This window comes from Acipenser ruthenus, chromosome 22, assembly GCF_902713425.1.
Source record: "Acipenser ruthenus chromosome 22, fAciRut3.2 maternal haplotype, whole genome shotgun sequence".
Taxonomy (NCBI): domain Eukaryota; kingdom Metazoa; phylum Chordata; class Actinopteri; order Acipenseriformes; family Acipenseridae; genus Acipenser; species Acipenser ruthenus.
The window spans coordinates 12,706,905-12,730,193 of NC_081210.1; the positions used below are offsets into that span (position 1 = coordinate 12,706,905).

The 23,289-nt window shown below is 40.5% G+C and overlaps 1 protein-coding gene across 6 annotated transcripts in view; it reads left to right on the forward strand.

Annotated features, from left to right (window-relative positions):
- The window catches only part of LOC117431656 (myosin phosphatase Rho-interacting protein), a 245,746-nt gene that overhangs the window by 106,121 nt on the left and 116,336 nt on the right, over positions 1-23,289 (forward strand). For all 6 annotated transcript variants that reach the window (XM_058995983.1, XM_034052858.3, XM_058995984.1 and 3 more), the window contains exon 4: positions 3,238-3,389. In XM_058995983.1, the coding sequence (XP_058851966.1) occupies positions 3,238-3,389 (152 nt within the window). The remainder of the gene's footprint in view (positions 1-3,237; positions 3,390-23,289) is intronic.

Genomic DNA, 23,289 nt, shown 5'->3' on the forward strand with positions numbered 1-23,289 from the left:
GTGGACTCGTTAGTCCTTTGGGAGGCTCCTATGTGCTCCACCCAACTGTCAGATACATTGCCACACTTTTGTGTGCCCTTTATCTGTAAGGCATTTCTATTGTGCTTTCTGTGATGTTAATCAAAATGACCTTGCTAAGTGAAACATCATAAACAAACAATGCAATGTTTATTTGTAGATTCGAAAATTCATGTTACTGTGTTGTGGCACAAACACGCACGCATGCACACACACACACACACACTCCCACACATATACACACACGCACACACACACACAATGGGCTCCTGTGAAAAGTTCAGTTTTTGTTGTTGAAATGGCCAAGCCAGACTCTGAACGTTAAAATACTGTGCGCAGAAAACACAAGAAATGTTCAGCAATAAGGGCCAGCAGTTCTTCAAAGTTTAGTAAAGCCCTAATCTAGCAGTATCATTTTTCTTCATTTTTTTTATTTATTTATTTATTTATTTATTTATTTATTTATTTATTTATTTGTTTGTTTATTTATTTATTTTGACCGTTATAAACCCATGGCTCTGTGGTAACATTAGAGACGTAGGCTATCGGCCTACAGATATAACTGCAAAGTTGTAGAATGTAAACAAACTGGACTACAGTCAGCACTCGGATATCTATTACCCAGATACATACACTGAGTGTACAAAACATTAGGAACACCTTCCTAATATTGAGTTGCACCCCCTTTTGCCCTCAGAACAGCCTAAATTCGTGCATGGACTCTACAAGGTGTCGAAAGCGTTCCACAGGGATGCTGGCCCATGTTGACTCCAATGCTTCCCACAGTTGTGTCTAGTTGGCTGGTAGTGGATCTCTACTCCGAATAGCTTGTTCCATCTCATCCCACAGATGCTCAATTAGATTGAGATCTGGTGACTGGACAGGCCACTGCAGTAAGCTGAATTCACTGTCATGTTTGTGGAACCATTCCTGGACAATCCTAGCCTTGTGGCATGGGGCATTATCCTTCTGAAAAAATCCATTAGCAGATGGATACACTGCTGCCATGAAGGGATGCACCTGATTGGCAATGATGTTCAGATATCCTGTGGCATTCAAACGTTGCTCCACTTTTATCAAGGGGCCCAATGTGTGCCATGAAAACACACCCCACACCATCACACCACCACCACCACCAGCCTGCAATGTTGACACACGGCATGATGGATGCATGTACTCATGTGGTTTTCTCCATACCCTAGTCCTCCCATCAGCATGAAACAGCAGGAACCGGGATTCATCAGACCAGCCAATTTTTTCCAATCCTCCAGTGTCCAGTGTTTTCATTCCTTAGCCCACTGCAACCGCAGTTTCTTGTGTTTTGCTGAAAGAAGTGGAACCCCATTCGTGTCAAGGTACGACGAATTGTGCATTCTTTTATGGGTCTTTCGGCACCAATGTTGTACTGGACTGTCAGTTGACTAACTGTAGCCCATCTGTTTCTCTGCATAATTCGTGTCAGCCTCCTTTGGCCTTTTTCATCAATGAGCCATTTTCAACCAATGGCCTGCCGTTGGCTGGATGTCCTTTGGGTGGTGGACCATCCTTGATACACACGGGAAACTGTTGAGCGTGAAAAACCCAGCAGGGTTGCAGTTCTTGACACACTCAAACCGGCGCGCCTGGTACCTACTACCATACCCCGTTCAAAGGCACTTAAATCTTTTGTCTTGCCCATTTACCCTCTGAATGGCACACATACAGTACACAATCCATGTCTCAATTGTGTCAAGGCTTAAAAATCCTTCTTTAACCTGTCTCCCCTTCATCTACACTGATTGAATTGGATTTAACAGGTTACATCAATAAGGGATCATAGCTTTCACTTGGATTCACCTTGTCAGTCTATTTCATGGAAAGAGCAGGTGTTCCTAATGTTTTGTACACTCAGTGTGTGTATATATATATATATATATATATATATATATATATATATATATATATATATATATATATATATAACAAATTAATGCACTTACCCGTCACATGCTATTTCCGACTCCAACACCAGTTTTCTGTACAAAGCCCATCTCTTCAATGTTACAATTTATCTGAATATCCGTCACAGCTCACATTTTCCTCTCTGCATGCCAAATCAGTCTGTCTTTATTGTGCAGTTACACAGCGCTTCCTCCAGTTTCACCTGACGAAAATGCAGCCAAAACAAAGCGAATCAGACAAGCTAGGTTAATGTAACAGTTAATCATTAAACAGTTTTAGGTACTGTGATGCATTTTTTTAAATCTGTGATCTTTAGTTGCTTTTGTGCATTTTCATTTCCAAGTGAGTTGTGACATTATGGCCTTATCGAGCACTATATTCTGCAATTTTGAAGACTGACTTTGGATACTGTTTTAGTTCTGGAAACTGGAGGTGGTTTTTTAATCTTTTGCTAAATTGCATTGCTTTTTATGTTTTACGCAGTTCTGTGCATGGGTAACATTTTGATTTCATTTTGCTGTTGGGTCGTTACTGGGGAATTTTACATACTGCTACAATACGTACCAGATGTACTGTATTACAGTCCACCTGTCGTCTCTTTTGGCAAGTGATATTTTCAGAATCATATTGTTCTAAATGAAAAGACTTCTGTTGAAAATACAGCACTGTACCAACAAAACCAACTAGAGTACATCTAAATGGAAGCCTGCTTATTTTAAAACAGTCCTTTCAGCTAAGTATTTTTGACATTGTATCTTTTTTGTGTTCCCTGAAAAAATGGACAAGGGTTGGAACGGGTCAAAATGAAATAATCAGATATGCGCCACACTCATTTAACTGTCACTGAAGTCAACATTTTATAGGGTTGGATATGTGAGTGCTGACTGCATCGGTAATGTCTGCAATCCAATAAAATATAAGGCTAAATTATGTATGAAAATAGTAAACAGATTCCAAGGAATTTAAAGGTGAACCCCATTATGGCACTGCAGCACTGAAAGAATAATTTAGGGATTTCTTTTTTGTAGTTCTGGGGGTGTCTTCTGAATGCACTTTCCCTTAAATGCAGCTTAGTGTTACTGATCAGCCAGCACACCCAATCAGACCTGGGCTGCTAGACTGAGACCAACTCGCTTGTCAGCGCACTTCTTGAGCCCAGACTAGGGGTGAGGGGATAGTCTTTGTTCTAGTTTTGTGAGGTTTGGATATGTGCCCCTGTGCATCTCCATGTACATGTACTGACCCTTGTATTCACACTGCTGTGCTATCCTCCCACAGCCCAGCACCCTCCCGCAGGGCACCATCAACATGAACCAGTGCTCTGACGTGATCGACGGGGAGAGCAGGACCGGGCAGAGGAGCTCCCTGTGCATCCTGGTGCCTGACAAGGAGTACTTCATCCGGGCTGAAAACAAAGAGATCATCAATGGGTAAGAGGTGGCAGGCTAATGATACACTGCAGCCTGCCCTCAAAAGAAACACAGCTCTCTCAACACTCGCCTTTCCAAGAGCAGAAGGGAAATACATTGGTTAAGTGTGTGCACATTTAATCCATGCATTCACTTCCCCTGTTCTTTTTTGCTTTTTCACTTTGCTCCCTGTTTCTAGTTTATCCTCCCTCCTTCCCTTTTTACTTGGGTGGATTGCTACCTCGTTGAAGGATTTAAAGTACAGTACAGAGTCAATTATCCAAACTAATTGGGACCGATACTAGTTCGCATACCAAGTACTTAGTACACAAGTACCTACTGATGCTATATAGCTCGTAACCTATTCTCACATTAAGCATACCAAATTACAACGCTTTACAAATCATTAAATTAATGCAATTCAGTAAAACTTTAACACCTACAGTTAAGGTAATGAAATACTGTAATTAAACATACCATATACCAAACTTTGAAAATCATCAAAGAATACAATTCAGCACACATTACAGAACTTTAGGAATCATAAAACTTCAAAACTTCAGTAAAATGTTTCTATACTTTTATATTTGCTGTTGAGGCATTGTAATAACGTGCAATTGAAATTAAAATAAAAGTTCTTAGCTGCTCAATAACACAGGCAGGATCTCTAGCCCTTACTGACAAAACAGAAGAAAAATCAAGACTGCTTAACTGCAATAATTTAAAGCACACAATGTTTCATCTAAGGTTTTGATGGTCTGAATAATTCTGTAACTTTCATTTGCCTCAGTCTGCTGGTCTTTTGTTTAGCAGCTAAATCGTGTAGCCGTTTTAGCAGCAGAAGCTGTGTGCATAATACACCACATGTAGTTCATCACGTGATTTAAAGTTGATTAAAGATCAGATAATTTGACTCTACTGTAATTGTAGCTGTCAAAGTTTCATGCATTTTCTCCACCATGCACATCCATTCATTATATTGGTCTCAAATGTGTACTTTTGAAAGAAACACGTGTTTTAGGAAACGTATTTACATTTTAAAACATGGTTTCCAGTACTGCACTGGGTTAATAGATCTCTGTTTACAAGCCTTGCTTTCAAACTGTCTTGCACTTCCTGGGTCACCTGAAGGGTGACATTGTCCCCACTCCTTCCCTGGCTTCTTTGTTGTCAATAACTAATCAGCTGCTTCTCCTGCTGACTGATATGCTTTCATTCAGTCAGTAACATGGCCCGGAAGAACACTGCAGGAATGGAATGACCAAGGATTGTATTAGTTATAACTATTTACTTAGAGGTTGGCTCTTTCAGTAAACACTCCAGATTGGAATGTATTAATGAGGTTGCTGCTTGGCTTCACAGTGACACGCTGTATAGTAGAGCTAACCTAGCCATGAAGGATAGCAACACAATGTGCTATCAATTAGTTATAGGAATAACTAGATGAAAAATAACATTTTAATAGTCTTTGTTGACTTTAATAAAGTTTTATACAGTGTCTATGTATTGTATGTTTTATTTTATATAAGTGTGTTTGTCACTTTTCCGGACCTTTTGCACTGTCTCATGGTGTAAAATAAATAAGCAGGATCACAGCAGGTGTATTTGAACAGGTTAATGATAATAATAATAATAATAATAATAATAATAATAATAATAATAATAATAATAATACACAGCTCGGTTTTAATACAGTTATTAATGTTAAATGCGCTTCATGCCGCAGGATTCTTTGCAACACCTATTGACCATAGTCTGTTGTTTTTGTTTTTGTTGTTAACATGGCTGTTATGTTTAGTTTTGCAGTAGTACAGCACTGCTATTATGTTATGGACTGTCTCAATAGCTACCGTAAATTGAGGCAGCTGTTGTTGTTGTTGTTGTTGTTGTTGTTGTTATGTTCAGTTTTAAACGAATGCAGTAGTACAGCACCGCTATTACATTATGGACTGTCGCAATAGCTACCGTTCATTGAGACAGCTGGGCTTTGACGGCAGTTGTAAAAGAGTTAGTGGGACATGAGCATCTGTTTGGTTGTAACAATAAAGTGCAGTTCCTGATCAGTAAATTCTGTCCTGTGAACAGTGACGTGCCGTCAGGACCTTCAAGGTATTCTCTGCTGACCAGACAGTGCCAAGTAAACCGTCAGTCCAATGGCATTACGTTGCCTCACTCACTTGCATATAGTTTGCTTGCTTATACTATGCCTACGTCTTTATCCAAGATGACTTACAGGGTTTACTAAAGGTTTTTTAAGAGTCTAGGGGTTCCCTGAAGGGGATGTGATCAGCCAATAAGAGATCTGCATTTCCCCCGCATAAGTCTAAAACAACGACCAGGCGCTAGGAAAAAACAGTTGAGGGTATTCTCCGTTTCAGTTGAAGGTCTTCAGTGAGTTTAACCAATAGGCGAGTCGAAGAATGTGCTTTTATTTTTTTTTGACAGGCGACCAATCAGGAGTGAGCAGAGGTGGGCCATAAATCTCCCAGGGTATTCTCTGCCTCACTTGAAGGGCCTGCTTCAGCAACCAATGGGAAAGTCAAAGCTCTGACAGCTGACCAATCATTAGTGAGCAACCCCAAAACATGAATATTCCTTGGTTAGCACTGCAGTTAGAAGGATAGCTGGATTTCGCACGATATTGCTTATAAATATACATTGATAAATACAAATATCTTTACAACATCTAATTATTCCGAATTTCATTTTACACTAAAATAAAAGAAAATGTGAGAAAACGGAGACACCATAGTCGATTTGGTTACGAATCCTTTTTCAAGGAGAACTTTCTCTGAAAAATTGGAGATTGTTAAAAAAAGGAAATATACACCACAGATCCCCGAGCTGACACGGGAAGGGAAAGGATATACTCGGCACTTTCAGAATTCAAATTTTGGGGGGGTTGCAATGAGTCTTCTACCCCAGTCCATTTTGTCACGGTACGCCACTGCTTGTGAATACATAACAATGGCATCCAAGCAAAGCATTGGCTGGAATTACTTTACCAAGCAGGAGAAATCGGAATTTGCACACTCTGCCAAGTAAATATTTCATTCAAAGGAGGAAGCACCTTACTTAATGTGCTCCATATTATTTTATTTTTAGTTTATTTACTTTTAAATAAAGGCTTCTTATTTTATGTTTTTGGTAAGAAACTGTATCTGCGTAATGACTGTAGATAAAGCATTCCGTATTGGAAGCCATACGGTTATTATTAATGGATCAGAGAGTTATCACTGACATAAACCAACAGGTATGTTGTGTTGTTTTGTTTCTGATTTAGTTCCTGAGAAGAATAGTCGCCGCAGTTATTATTATTGAGGTGTACCTGCCGCTCGCTGTGTTATTGTTTTCTGTAAAACACTGATATCCTGTCAGTTAAGAAAAGGCTTCATGCGAAAGTTTGTTTTAACGTTGTCTTTTATTATTATATTTTTTTCCCCTGAACACTTATCACTCTTCCTTAAATGCGCTTTACTTGCTCTTATCGCCCCCTATTTTACTGCATTTAATCCTGTACTTTAGAGTACTGTAATCTGTCAAGCGTTATTTAATCTGTAATATTTTGTATTTAATTATATCCTGATGCAACTATCACTGACACTATTATCTGCTCCATTATTGAATCGTATTTTGTCAAACTTGCTAGAACCAAAGTCATTGTATTTATATTGCTCTTAATTGTATTATTACTTGTACTGTGATTCTTGAAATGTATTTGTTTACGACTGTAAGTCGCCCTGGATAAGGGCGTCTGCTAAGAAATAAATAATAACAATAATAATATTACACCGGCCAGAGACCCGCGCTTACAACTGTATTGTCAGATTTTCTACTTTTTTTTTTTGTAATTCTCAAATTAATAAATCGATACCCGAGTAGTATAAAGAGACCCGGGTAGCGTCTGGTAATTTAAAACCCAACGGGTACCCGTGTTTTCAGGTACCCGTGCCGACCTCTAATATATATACAGTGCCTATAGTAAGTATTCACCCCCCTTGAATGTTTTCACAGTTTGTTGTGTTACAACCTGAAATCTTGATGCATTTAAATGAGATTTTTTTCCTTTGATTTACACAACCTACTCAACACTTTGAAGAGGCAAGAGAATTTTTATTGTTAAAACTACAGTTAATGAAAAATAAAAAATAAAACTGAAATGTCTTGGTTAGATAAGTATTCACCCCCCTGAGTCAATACTTGGTAGAACCAACTTTGTCAGCAATTACAGCTGTGAGTCTTTTGGGGTAAGTCTCTATCAGGTTTGCACATCTGGGTCGTGCAATATTTGCCCATTCTTCTTGGCAAAATTGTTCAAGCTCTGTCAAGTTGGATGGGGATTGTTGGTGGACAGCAATCTTCAAGTCTTGTCACAGATTCTCAATCGGATTCAAGTCCGGGCTTTGACTGGGCCACTCTAGGACATTCACTTTCTTATTTTTAAGCCACTTCAGTGTTGCTTTGGCTGTGTACTTAGGGTCATTGTCCTGCTGAAAGGTGAACCTCCGTGCCAGTCTTAGGTCTTTTGCAGACGGAAGCTGGTTTTCCTCAAGGATTTGCCTGTATTTAGCTCCATCCATTTTGCCCTTTACCCTGACAAACTTCCCAGTCCCTGCCGATGAAAAGCATCCCTATAGCATGATGCTGCCACCACCATGCTTCACAGTAGGGATGGTGTTACCTGGGTGATGTGCTGTGTTGGGTTTGCGCCAGACATAACGCTTTGCATTTAGGCCAAATAGTTAAATTTTTGTTTCATTGGACCACATAATCTTTTGCCACATCTTTTCAGAGTCTCCCACATGCCTTTTTCCAAATTCCAAGCAGGATTTTACATGGGCTTTTTTCAGAAATGGCTTCCTTCTTGCCACTCTTCCATATAGACCAGATCTGTGGAGTACCTGAGCTGTTGTTGACACATGGACAGTTTCTTCCATCTCAGCCATGGAACACTGTAGGTCTTTCAGAGTTGTCATTGGCCTCTTGCTGGCTTCTCTGACCAATGCCCTTCTACCCGGCTGCTCAGTTTGGGACGACAGCCTGCTCTAAGCAGATTCTGGGTGGTGCCGAATACCTTCCACTTCTTAATGATTGACTTGACTGTGCTCCAAGGGATATTCAACGCCTTTGAAATCTTTTATACCCCTCCCCTGATCTGTGCCTTTCCACAACTTTATCCCAGAGTTGTTTTGAAAGCTCCTTCGTTTTCATGGTAGTATCTTTGCTTTGAATGCACTACCCAACTGTGGGACCTTACAGAGACAGATGTATTTAATCTGAAATCATGTGAACCACTTTTATTGCACACAGATGGACTCCATTTAACTTTTATATATATATATATATATATATATATATATATATATATATATATATATATATATATATATATATAATATATATATTAGTAGTTTTACACACCTGCACATCCATTCACTATAGGTCTCAAAGGTGTAGTTTTAGCAAACATGCATTTTGATTTTTACATTGAATATCTGATACTGCATTTGGTTAAATAAATCTCTGTTTGCAGGCCTTGCTTTCAGATAGACTTGTACTGCCTTGGACTTTTCCTCCGCAGAGTGAAATGATCCCCACCCTTCAGTGCCATCTTTCCTGTCTTGTGAGCAACCAGTGCCAGATATCAACAAAAAAGAGAAAGACAAATACATGTGTGCCTAACATGCATTTCTTTCCAAACAGACAGCTCTGGCCACAGGTTTTGCATCACCCTATAGAATTAACACATTTTGCTTCATAAAATCGCATGGAACCTGCTGAATAATGTTACGTTGCATATTGAATTATATACTTTTCCGATATGATTTTGTAGGTTCTTTGATTTTCATGATGTTAAATAAAATATTTAAATTATGTTCACACATTTTTTTTTTAATGATGTCGCAATCCTAAAATTATAGGTGATGCAAAACATTTGGCCACAGCTGTGCATTGTGAATGGAAGTGGGTGTCAGATTAGGGTTATGTCACAAATGGACTTTAACTTGTGACTGCACTTATCAGGTATATTAAATGCTGTACTATCAGAAGCCTAAGCATGCCAATAGTAATTAAGTGATTTAGTGAATCACAAATACCCACAGGGCTGTGCTTAGTCATGCGTTCCCATGCGCAGCACTGTCAGAAAGCATACGTTTCTTTATCCTTGTGTAGTACCAGATTTTTTTTTTTTTCGAAACTGTGCATTCAAGACCTGTGTAACAAACAGCACAACAGGAATTATTTATGGAATTATTTTGTAGCTACTGTCATTTTTGAAACTTTTTTTTTTTTTGTAATTTATGCTTCATTTGTACATTTTTTGTAACTTCAAGGGTAAAAACCTGGAAGCCGGTGGTTGTCGATAATACACTTCCCTCTTGCTGTTGTCATAGGAACCCAGGCTCAGTGCAGTGTTTCTGTTGATTATCTCGTAAGCACAGCTTTTCTGTGTGTCATATGCCACAGACTTTCTGCACTTTTCTTTTGTTGAAATATTAATAACATACTTTTGAAAAATTGGATATAGACTGACTTGAAACAAAACAAAAAGCTTATTGTGTCTATTCCTCACAAACTCACAAATGACAGTGAGGGGCAGTTGAGCACATATGTTTAGTAAAACAACACAGGAACCATTTGAGACACATAGCCACATTCTCTGAATGTCTTATTCCACACATGGTAAATATAAAGTGTAAAGTAGGCTGACCATATGCTAGGGGTGAGACAATACACTAAGCTCACGATACGATACGTATCACAATACATGTAAACACACACACACACACACATCTGTTTAAATGACTTGTCATTTTTTTTAATCAAGAGACATAGAGCCATTTCAACAAAAGCACATTTATTTATCAATCAAGACTTTGCCACTTGCTTGAGTTTAAAGCAGTTAAAAAAAAAATAATAATAATAAAAAAAATAAAAAAAACCTATTAACAAATTGTTAATTTGCTTAAGTAAATACAATTACTATGTCACCAGATGTCTTTGGCTTATTTGACTCAACTTATACAAATAAATAAATAGTTTCCAGATCGCCGACACAGAAGACAAGAGCTCCAGGGTTCCAGCATGACACACAAGGACAGTCATCCTCCTTAAACACAAGATCAGAACTGCAACAGTAGATGGCAAAAAGTTTACTGACTATTTCAATGTGCGGACAAGGGCGCCGCCATCTTTCCCTGTGGGAGTGGTTCAGTAAGCTTCCCTGCATAGCGGCAAAGAAAAAAAAAAGATGTCCTGCCTACACTGATCAGCGGCAGCGGCCAGTGTGTTAAGGAATGAAGGTTTTTCTATTCACTGGTACAGAGGCCGGTAACTGTAAAGCACAGGCCGGGTGCCGTGGCGTGTGCCTGTAGTCCCAGCTACCGGGAGGTTGAGGCTGGTGAATCGCTTAAGCACAGGAGCTCTGTGCTACAAAGGGCTGTGTCGATCAGGAGTCTGCGCTAAACACGCCATCGACATAACAGGCGATCAGCTGTACTCTCTGCATGCAGCGGCTGGTCTGGGTGACGTCACTCACTCCTGTCCCGAGGAGGCTGCGCTTGAATACGCTGCGGTGTATATACCAATGCTAACGTAGTGGGAGGGTTTCATCCGCTCCTGTTCATCAAAGAGTACTGACAGGACTATTCATGTAGCATATACTGCTGCAGAGGATAAGCAAACCTCTGAAGGGTCCCCCTTTTATGAGGTGCTTCAGAGTGTGTAACTCGGAGATGGTGGACCGCGATAACACAGGAGATGAGCGGTACTCTCTGCCTGTAGTGGACGGTTTGGATGACGTCACTGACTCCTACACCGTTGTGTATGTACCAATGCTGTGGGAGGCTTTCACCCTCTCCTGAACGTCATATACCGAGTCTTGATGGGATGATATATCTGTGGCATCTACTGATGCAGAGGATAAGGAAACCTCAAAAGAGTTCCCCTTCTGTAAGGTGGTCTGGAGACACAATGGGCTAGATGGAAAGTTTGCCTGCATATATATATATATATATATATATATATATATACACAGACGTGCTCAAATTTGTTGGTACCCTTACAGCTCATTGAAATAATGCTTCATTCCTCCTGAAAAGTGATGAAATTAAAAGCTATTTTGTGCTGTTTGGTATCATTGTGTGAACCACACTGAACATGGACCAGAGAAAGCAAAGGAGAGAGTTGTCTGAGGAGATCAGAAAGAAAATAATAGACAAGCATGGTAAAGGTAAAGGCTACAAGACCATCTCCAAGCAGCTTGATGTTCCTGTGACAACAGTTGCAAATATTATTAAGAAGTTTAAGGTCCATGGAACTGTAGCCAACCTCCCTGGGCGCGGCCGCAAGAGGAAAATTGACCCCAGATTGAACAGAAGGATAGTGCGAATGGTAGAAAAAGAACCAAGGATAACTGCCAAAGAGATACAAGCTGAACTCCAAGGTGAAGGTACGTCAGTTTCTGATCGCACCATCCGTCGCTTTTTGAGCGAAAGTGGGCTCCATGGAAGAAGACCCAGGAGGACTCCACTTTTGACAGAAAAACATAAAAAAGCCAGACTGGAATTTGCTAAAATGCATATTGACAAGCCACAATCCTTCTGGGAGAATGTCCTTTGGACAGATGAGTCAAAACTGGAGCTTTTTGGCAAGTCACATCAGCTCTATGTTCACAGACGAAAAAATGAAGCTTTCAAAGAAAAGAACACCATACCTACAGTGAAACATGGAGGAGGCTTGGTTATGTTTTGGGGCTGCTTTGCTGCGCCTGGCACAGGGTGCCTTGAATCTGTGCAGGGCACAATGAAATCTCAAGACTATCAAGGCATTCTGGAGCGAAACGTACTGCCCAGTGTCAGAAAGCTCTGTCTCAGTCGCAGGTCATGGGTCCTCCAACAGGATAATGACCCAAAACACACAGCTAAAAGCACCCAAGAATGGATAAGAACAAAACATTGGACTATTCTGAAGTGGCCTTCTATGAGTCCTGATCTGAATCCTATCGAACATCTATGGAAAGAGCTGAAACTTGCAGTCTGGAGAAGGCACCCATCAAACCTGAGACAGCTGGAGCAGTTTGCTCAGGAAGAGTGGGCCAAACTACCTGTTAACAGGTGCAGAAGTCTCATTGAGAGCTACAGAAAACGTTTGATTGCAGTGATTGCCTCTAAAGGTTGTGCAACAAAATATTAGGTTAGCGGTCCCATCATTTTTGTCCATGCCATTTTCATTTGTTTTGTGGAGGGGTACCAACAAATTTGAGCACGTCTGTATATATATATATATATATATATATATATATATATATATATATATATATATATGCTGATGCTGGGATGAGAAGGTTTCACCTCTCGCAACATAAAGACCCAGACTTTAAACAGGTACCAGACCCAAACAGCTAGAAGGTAGGTCACCGAATATCAATACCTGCTTCGGGGGGAGGCCTTCTGTGGCCGGGCAGACATCTGCGCCAACTAGTATATATAGAGTGTAAGCATTTTACCGAAAGATTACATGGTATACATATGGCACTAATGTCATGGCTACTGACGAAGATCAGTACATTAGGAGGTGTTATCAGATGAACACAACAGACGCACAAATCAAACTGCTGTAATTTGCCCCTCTCAGGTGGATCCCTCTCAGCACTAGTAAGAAGGATCCCCTGTTCCATAGGAGGGAGGTGAGACAGCCGATCTGTACTGCTCTGCAGCTGTGAGAGGTGCTTTCCCCAGTGCGGGATCCTTAACAAGCAATTGCCTTTTAGGCACTAGCGACTTTACTTCCCTTTGGAAGGGGAAGCCACTTCCAGCAGGGCCAGGGAGGTGGATCTTTCTATGGCCATAATAACACAATAGATGACTTTACTTCCTGATGTTCGTACCTCTATCCCACAAGATAAATAGCCAACAATATCGAGGTTTGGGATTTTTGAGATCCTGGAAATTGTGGAAGCGGTGCTCTGCATCTACAGTGGAGCAGCGATCTGCTGTCTAGAACAACAGGACAACGTTTCCACAGTACTTTGTGGTTGATGATAGCTGCCTGAAGACTGAATTATAAATTAAAGTTGCAGAAACTTTCAGGTTTCAAATCATACAGATGAATACAGAAGTCATCCTCGGGTGCGATCCAAAATAGTTATCATACATCAGGGGTTCTACCTACCCTCCATCAATGTTCACATTGCTGCAGTCTCCAACATGCTGAATATCTGGCAATGCTCTGTAGACCCCACCCTAGGGTTTCTAGTGCTTGTTGGGGCTACCACCTAAGACCCCAATGTGCCTCAGGGGAGCCTGAGCCGGCATTTAACTATTTAGGTTACCACAGTTCAGACACTGGCCATAGGAAAGGAAAATATTACTGCTTTTCTACTGACTGTGATCTCAGTAGAAGGCTCACAAAACCAGGGCACATCTGTCTCCAAACAGACACGTTGAATCTGCATCTCATCATGCATAAAGTTCTGTTGCAGCCTTGGAAGAAAACCAGTTTCAGTATCCATCCAGACCAAAGGGATAGGTAGGGTTAATATAGGGGCATAACTAAAATATGCCCAATACAGGACATCTGCCACGCTGCTACCTGGGCCTCCTCTGAGACCTTTATTAGCGTTACAGCTTTAAATGCATCTTCGTTTCAGCCTACATTATTCTATGTATTCTGTGTCTTCCTCTACTAACTTCTACCAACCACCCTCTTGCTAATATGCTTTGATATGGGTTCCAATGTGTGGAGTTCATCAGTCGAGGTAAGAAGATGAAGATTACCTATGATATGGTTTCTTCGTAGGATGATGAACTTCACACACCTATATCCCACCCTCTTTTCCCCTCTTATCTTTACTGTTCTTATTTTACTTATAAAAATGACCTGTGATTCCTGGAAGGCGCAGGTTTGTTGCACTTGATCTTGTAATATGATGCAGTCATATATATATATATATATATATATATATATATATATATATATATATATATATATATATATATATATAATTTTCATTGATTTATGTTTCTTTTTGAATATTTTGATATCTGTTATTATTAACTGTTTGCTGGTTTGTTTCTATATAACCACCTGCATAATGGTTTATTCTGGGGGAGGGGTAGGCCTGGAAGGGTATAAAGGCTGTTAGTTTGTTCAGTCAGGATCTTCCTTTTGTGTAGATCAGAGGGCAGTTTTGCAGCTCTATGGTTGGACTCAGTTATTGGAATCAGTACCTGTGATTAGCTGACTATAAATAGTTATTTTCGGTTTACACTTTTTCTTTCTTCAAATTGTTTGATATTTTGTTCAATTAGCGCTTTGTTTTTTATTGTTCTTGAACAAAAATAATTGGTTTTGCACCAGAGTTCTCTGTGATCTGCAAATCAACACCAGCCGCTGGCTGCACTCTCCAGCATTTGGCATATTTCAGTATTTGACATGTTCATTGTATTTCCAGTGTATTTTATGTTTGTTTTCATAGCTTGCACACAGTATTTTGTTTGTCAAGTTTCTTCAAGTTGTTTTCTTTACTGAGAGGAAACGCGTACTATGTCCACACTGGTGATCTATAATGTGCCGAAGGGCTCCCAATTCCAGGCTCCTGAGTTTCACTTTCACAAGCTCTGAGTCGCTCCCTGCCATTGCTCTCAAACTCTGGAAGCCGCTGTGCTACACATTGCATAATGGGACACACCCACTTACAATTTACGTACAACCATTGGATAATGGAACTGATCCTTTTCTTTTGATTTGCTGATCAATACATGTAGCAGATTACAAATGAAAACCTAGTTTGGAATGTTTTATTGCTGTATCGCGATACATAAGCCATGGATCGTGTTTTGGATCATTTTATAAAAGATCACGATGAATCGCTATTCGATGAATTGTTACACCCCTACTGTATGCACGGTGCTTGTACACACTGCTGGTTAATACTCTCCTCGTTTGGCCTGCTTTGATTTGGTTGTCTAAGTCTATCTTGATTATATGATGCACATAAAGAAACAGACATTCTAAAGCACCCACAAAGTAAAACCCCATCCTCACTGCCTTTCCCTTTTTGCTATAAATAATGAAAGTTAGGAACAGATTACTGCGAAAAGTCCAGACAGTTTCAACTTCCTCTCACTGCTAAACTGATGCTTATGGAACTGAGATTACCCTGACAATGATTGTGCCAAACTTTAACTTGTCAGTATTGTCTTAATTGTGTCTGTTATTGTCTTAACAGGAGGCAGTGTGGTCCAGTGGTTAAAGTCCAGGGCTTGTAACCAAAAGGTCACTAGTTCAAATCCCACCTCTGCCACTGACTGACTCATTGTGTGACCCTGAGCAAGTCACTTAACCTCCTTGTGCTCCATCCTGCGGAGGAGATGTTAAATTAATGTCCTATTGTAAGTGACTCTGCACATAATGCCTACCTCTGTAAAGCGCTTTGTGATGGTGGTCCACAATGAAAAGCGTTATATAAAAATAAAGTTGTTGTTGTTATTATTATTATTATTATTATTATTATTATTATTATTATTATTATTATTATTATTATTATTATTATTATTATTATTATCATTATTATTATTATTGTCTTAATTGTGGCTGTTATTGTCTGAATCGTGGCTGTTATTCAGCAGCAGTTTTTTGAGATGTGGTAAATTTCTTGAGGTATTCCTAGCGAGATGTTCAATAAGGCCCGTCAGGGTATCCGTATACGTCGAATATACAGATGCCTCGGGGTGTTGTGTGACATGAGCAGAGCTGGGTATCAGCAGTGTCTTCATGATACGATACGTATCCCGATATGAGGGTCACAATAAGGTACGTATCATGATACAGTAAATGAAGCATGAAACATAAAAATCGCACAATTGTCTCATTTGCTTGTGCAAGTGTTTGCAATAACACTGGTAAAGAACTTTTGGTCAAATAAGCTTCACGGCCTGTTTTGCTTTTGTTTCCTGTTTATTCTTTAAGTAATTTAAGTAAGACAAAATTACAAATCAGGGCTCCAGACACAGTTTCTGTCTTAGGAGCCAATGGCTCCAGGCCAAAAAAAATTAGTCACCAAATTCAGTTGCTGGGTGCCACTTCAGGAGCAAGTTAGTTGCTACCATATTCAGCTGCTTAAAGTACAACAACTTGATAAGACACTAAAGTGATACTAAAACAGTAACTTCATGTCTGTATTCACTAGTTTGTTGCCGCATTCTGCTGAGTGGTTAATCTATGCAGCTGATGAATGCATTGTGTCTGGAATTGGTGACGGCGCCTCTAATTGTGTGCAGTGTAACATAGGAAATAGCATGCTGCAGCTCCCATGCTCAATGTCAGAGTAGTCCTGATCTGACAGCATGTAACAGACAGCTCTTATGATTGCATCTTAGTTTATTTTTCAGTATAAAACAGTTTAAATTGCACTGAGTTGGTTCTGCTATTTACGATATTAAATACTAAATGTTTACACAACACTCACACACTGTCACAACTGCTGCATGAAACTGGGGTTACGGTATTCTTCTGGTATCAATACAGCACCTACCTGCGCTCACAAGCACTTGTATTTGATTAAATTGTTATTATTAGTATTATGTATTTGTCACCGCCCTTCTCACACTCCAGTTTTTCCCCCCTTACAGACCGACGTCATAGCACATTCATAAATATTGACACATGCTTTTAAAGGGAAAGGCAGCATTTTTGTGTTACAGGTGCATTTGTAACTATTTTAGTCCCAGTCTGGAGCCCTGCAAATTTGAGCCTTACACATTTTACACACAGCCAGAGCAGGTTGAATTTCGGCGTCACCCTGATGAGATTATCAACATTAATAACCCGTCTCCGCTCGGATTCCGTTTCACTCAGCTGCCAGCGGGAGCCCCGCTGCCAGCAGACTTGACAGAAACACCCTGAACATAGCGATTGGTAGGTGAGGCTGCTAGAGTGCATGCTAATAAATACTATTATCCAATTATCAGTGTAGACACAAATTAGTGCATGCTCATGTTTATGTTAGCAGACAAAATTACTTTATAAAAAAAAATAAAGACTGTATCTATATCTGGGTCACTGTATCGATGATCTATCATCAAGAAACATATCACGGTTCACTACATGAATTGATGAATCGGCACACCCCTATACACGAGACAGAGTCGAGTGCCTCTAACCCCAGAGACGTCTGTATATTCAACATATACAGACACTCTGAAGGGCCTTATTGCATTTATAATCCAGGTAAAACAATGGATTTGAAGAAAAAAAAAAAGTATAAAAAGTATTTTTTTTATTAAATATCCTTACGCCAATAAAGTAGTCCCATATATAACTTTGAACTGCACAGTAAGTTAAGCTGAGTAAATTAATTTAATTGAAACATACAAAAGAAAGTACATCTTTATTTTTGATATTGTGTACATTGCCATTGAAAAGATACACCAGGGGGCGGAGTTGATACGGCACTGAGTGATTTCTTTTTATTTTTTTTCCTCTCAGTGCAGACAGTTTGAGCAGAACAGGCAGGAGGAATAAAAATAAATTCAACGACATCTTGGATTTCAGTAATATTTCAAGGTCTATCGGAGAGGTGTGGATAATGTGCAGAAGTGTCTTTTTGTATTTTTCTGTAGTGTTTACAAACTAAAAAATACATCACTTGAAATGACAAAGTTAGGGTGAGTGAGTATAAAGACAGCAATTTTCTTTTTAATTTTTTTTGGTATTTTCTCAGAAACATGTGCTCCAGTAAACCAGGTCTCAGAAATGTGTGCGCTAGTAAACCAGGTCTCAGCACAAGACTTTGGTCTTTGGGGGGGGGGGGGGGAACAATTGTAAATTAACTGGAGATTGACTTGAGGCACAGAGAAGGAGACGCTTCTTCACTTGGAAAGTGGTGAGGGTATGGAATGGGCTACCTAGTCATGTTATCGATGTGGAATCACTGGAGGTTTTAAGATCAATCAGCTACTAGGAACCCTTGTTCGTAAATTTTTATACATATTTCTTATGTTTTTATGTAAAGGTATTGCCAATAAGCAAAGGGGTTTTAACACCGTAGAAGCAAGGTATTTACTGTCTGGTTTTAATTTTGCTGAAGTCTTCAAGATGTAATATTAAACACTTCAGGTGAAACATGTCTGCCTCAATCATACTATTATACATTTACGTTTTTATTTAAGAATAGGTTGTAGCTACTGAAACAAGAATGTAGTTAAGCTGATTGTTTATAAAATCAATCCTCCTAGCTGTGATAAGACTCGGACATTGAGACTGTAAACATTGCAGTCTGTACAAGTCTGCCACCTAGAGGTCAAGTGAGTGAGTACTTTGATGAAAATGGTCCCTGTGGTCTATACAGAGGGGTGTCATTGGGGCTGACAGGTTATTAAAAGCTATACCGTCCCGCAATACCCAAAGCAGTATTACAATAAAGAAATTCATTATACAGTAAAAGTCACACAACACTAATTTAAATGCTGTGCAGTGGGTTTTCTTAGCACTTGCTTCAAAGTATTACTAATTTCTTTCTTCTGAACAAAGAGTTTGTTAGGAAGGCAATGCTGACAGAATGAGCTTTACGTCACATTAGACCTTGGGGCAAATCACGTCAGTTATATGAATCAATGTCTGTTTATAATAAGCCTGACATGTATCACAAGATGTTTTAAAATATTTTTTATAATGAAGTCAAATTTCTTAATCTTTATTTACATGATATAATTATTGTAATATAGCTATGTATTGTTTGTGTCATGACACAAGACCAAAAGCACAACATAGCTAATTGTAGTTCACCAAGTGGTTCATGAATAAAGAATGATTATCTATGAAAACACAGATAATCGTTTTAACAAAATAGTCCAGGTTAAGGCACGAGCACGCATGAGCACGCACACACGCACGCACACACTCAAACAGACACAGACAGACGCACACATGCACACGCACGCACACACTCACACATAGAGACTGACAGACATGCATGCACTCACTCACACGCACACTCTCGCACTCACTCAATCACTCACACACACACACACACACACTCACTCACACACACTCTGCGCTTGAAGTCCTGGATGCGAGCAGCGATAGGGAGCCAGTGCAGAGAGCAAAGCAGTGGTGCAGAGTGGGAGAAACGAGGAAGGGAAAAGACAAGGCGAGCAGCAGAATTTTGGATGAGGTGGAGCGGACAGGTAGTAGAGGCAGGGAGGCTGGCCAGGAGGGAGTTGCAGTAGTCGAGGCGGGCCAGTACCAGGGCCTGAACTAGGAGCTGCGTGGAGTAATCGATGAGGAACGGGTGAATTCTGCGTATGTTGCTGAGGAAGAAGCGACAGGAGCGTGCCAGAGTACAGATGTGCTGAGAGTAGAAGAGGGAGGGGTCAAGGGTGACACCAAGGTTCTTGGTGGATGAGGAGGGAGAGAGGGTGGTGGATTCAAGCGGAATAGAGATAGAGAGATCAGACATAGAGGTACGGGAGAAAATGTCGGAGTCAGAGGTGGGAAAGGAGAGAAAGATGTGGGCATCATCAGCATAGAAGTGATATGAGAAGCCATGGGAGGAGATGAGGGAACACAGGGAGCGGGTGTAGAGAGAAAACAGGAGGGATCCCAGGTCTGAGCCTTGGGGGACACCTGTAGAAAGAGAGCAAGACGCGGAGGTTGAGCCATGCCAGGACACCCGGTACGTGCGTTTGGAGAGATAGGAGGAGAACCACGCAAGAGCAGTGCTGGAGAGTCCCAGGTCAGCGAGGGAGGACAGGAGAATAGAGTGGTCAACTGTGTCAAAGGCAGCAGAGAGGGAGGCGGCACGAACAGAGAGTAGAGAGTTCATGACGGAGAGAAGAGCAGTTTCTGTGGAGTGTGCCTGGCGAAAACCAGATTGGAGGGGGTCAAGCAGGGAATGTGTTGACAGGAAAGCAGAGAGCTGGATGTGTACCACTCGCTTGAAGGTTTTAGAGAGGAACGGGAGGAGGGAGACAGGGTGGTAGTTCTGGAGGGATGAGGGATACACATTTTACACACTGCGTAAAAGAAAATGAGGCGAGTCCACGATGGATTTTAAACCAGCCAGAGCCGGTTGAATTTCACCATCACCCTGATGAGATTATCAACATTAATAACCCGCCTCCGCTCACTCAGTTTATATATAGTTGCAAATGCACCTGTGACACAAAAATGCTGCCTTTCCCTTTAAAAGCATGTGTCAATATTTATGAATATGCTATGATGTCGGTCTGTAAGGGGGAAAAAAACACATATCACATGTTTTAATAAACTGGAGTGTGAGAAGGGCGGTAACAAATACATAATACTAAAAATAACAATTTAATCAAACACAAGTGCTTGTGAGCCCAGATAGAGGGGGTGATGCAGGCTTGTTTGAAGGCAGAGGGAAAGCAGCCAGAGAGCAGAGAGGCGTTGAGGAGAGAGGAAGTTAAAAGGAGTAGAGCAGGGGCAGCAGCCTGGAAGAGGTGAATGGGGCGGGGGTCCAGAGCACACACGGTGGGTTTATGGCTCTGAAGCAGAGGTCGGAGTCCAAGTCATCCAAGTCACACACTGGCAGGAGTTTCCCAGTTTATATATAGGGTTTACCAGCTATCCAAGTCACGTACTGGCAGGAATGTCCCAGTTTATATATAGGATCTACGAGCTGCCATATTTCCCAGTAACCCTGGAAACAGTTTGCTAGCAGGCTAATAGATAATGACTTAGACACATGACAAGCAGTTTGGGCCATCATTCTATCCAAGGTAATACCTTTAGTAACAAGAAATGTGTATTTAAGCTAAAGTAGATGACTTCATTGTCAGTTACAGTCGTGGTCTGGTGCTGTTGCTAGCTCTCAGATTATCTGATCCGATCGCTATATCCACACTATCAGATGCTCTCATCTGTTTTTCCTGTCCAGGAATTCACTGGTAGTGCGAGACTGGAAAAATCCTGTTAAGGGCTTGCATCCATCTCTTGCAAACACAATATCACGTAGGGTTGGAAATATAATCCATAATATCGATAATCACAATAATTTTTTTTGCAGCGATAATTTTATCGTGTTGATAATCGTAATTATCGTCGGTGACCAAATGAAGCAGGAAGCGGCACTGAACTGTCTTCATGGAGCCTGGGACACGCATAAGTGGCGCGGAAAAAGCACCATTTATTTCTGTGAGACTGAACTCACATTGAAGAAAAATTACTGTAGCGGAAAAGTAACGTAGCGGCAGAATTTTAGAACGGCAAAAAATATTTTGCAGCCAAGACATTTTCCTACAGCGGCAACTCTAGCTCTAACCAATCAGATGGGTGGTTTGGGATTGCATGATACGTCATATCTGGATGAAAACTTCAGAATATCCATCAACATGATTTTTTTTTTTTTTTTTAGTCAGTTGCCAATTATTTTTATTATTTTCTCCCAATTTGGAATGGCCAATTATTTTATTAAGCTCAGCTCACCGCTACCACCCCTGCGCTGACTCGGGAGGGCGAAGACCAACACACGCTGTCCTCCGAAGCGTGTGCTGTCAGACGACCGCTTTTTTCACACTGCGGACTCGCCATGCAGCCACTACAAGAGCTACAGCGTCGGAGGACAACGCAGCTCTCGGGCAGCTTACAGGCAAGCCCGCAGGCGCCCGTCCAGACTACAGGGGTCGCTGGTGAGCGGTGAGCCAAGGACACCCTGGCCGACCTAACCTTCCCTCCCCCCGGGCGACGCGCGACGCGCGACTAATTGTTCGCCACTCCCGTCGGTCGGTCGGTTGTCAAAGGAATAGCCTGGACTCGAACTCGCGACGTCCAGACTATAGGGCGCATGCTGCACTCTACGTAAGTGCTTTTACTGGATGCGCCACTCGAGAGCCCCATCAACATGATTTGTGTGATAAATATCTTATAATACGTCATCACACACACAAGTAACAAGAAGACATGTTCCTCCCAAATTACATTCAAAACATTTTGGGCTGGTTTTATTTGGTGCCTGTTAGGGGTAATACAGTTCTTGATATTTAATTCTTTAAGAACAGGAAGTTAAGGGGGAAAATGAAGCTTTCAGAATTATAAGGCAATTTCTTTTAAAAGCATAATGAAGAGTTTCCCTACTAAATTAACACTAAATTGCCATTTATTTAAAATATAACTAAGAAATCTCAAACACAGAGTGAAGCAATACATGTACATTTTAGTTTTGTAACGTTTAAATCAGCTCACTATTCATTTATGATATGGTAGCGTTGAGATGATGGGAAACACACTGTTGCACAGTACAATTCCTCCATTTTCTTTCCTGGTACGTAAATAACAATATTTTCTTTAATAAAATATCTGCATATACTGGACTTGTACTGCTAAACAGCATATAATTTAGTTTGAAATTATTCCTCTTCTGTCTCATCATCACTGGAAGTCCAGTCCATAATTTGTGGACAGTTTGGCTGTATTGGTAGGGGCATGGTTTACTTTGGAAACCGCCACCACATATGCTGTTGTGTGTCCACCAATTTTGCGGCATCGCCCCTCACCACTCCCCGCTAGCAGAGCCAGGCTGCCCATGTGTGTCCCAGGCTTGAGGCATAAAACATGATCTGTGTGAGCACTGCGTACATTGGGAAGTTAAGTATTGATTTTAAACAATATACAGTACTTAGGCTTTTAACTTTACGTCATGGTTTCATTTTGATAATAAGTTCTACACTGGCAAAGCATGACTGGTTTTCTAACATAAAAACACAAATGTTTGTAAAATAAAAAATAAAAAACGCTAGCTCACTGTAAAATGACTGTAGAAAAGTAGAACTTTTGACAATTTGGCACAGGATTTTTTTTTTAAATGTAAATTGAATGTAATTGCAAAAAGAAAACAAAAAAAATACAACCATATGGCAAACGTGTAATATAGCCTAAACAACGTGTTGCTTCTTTA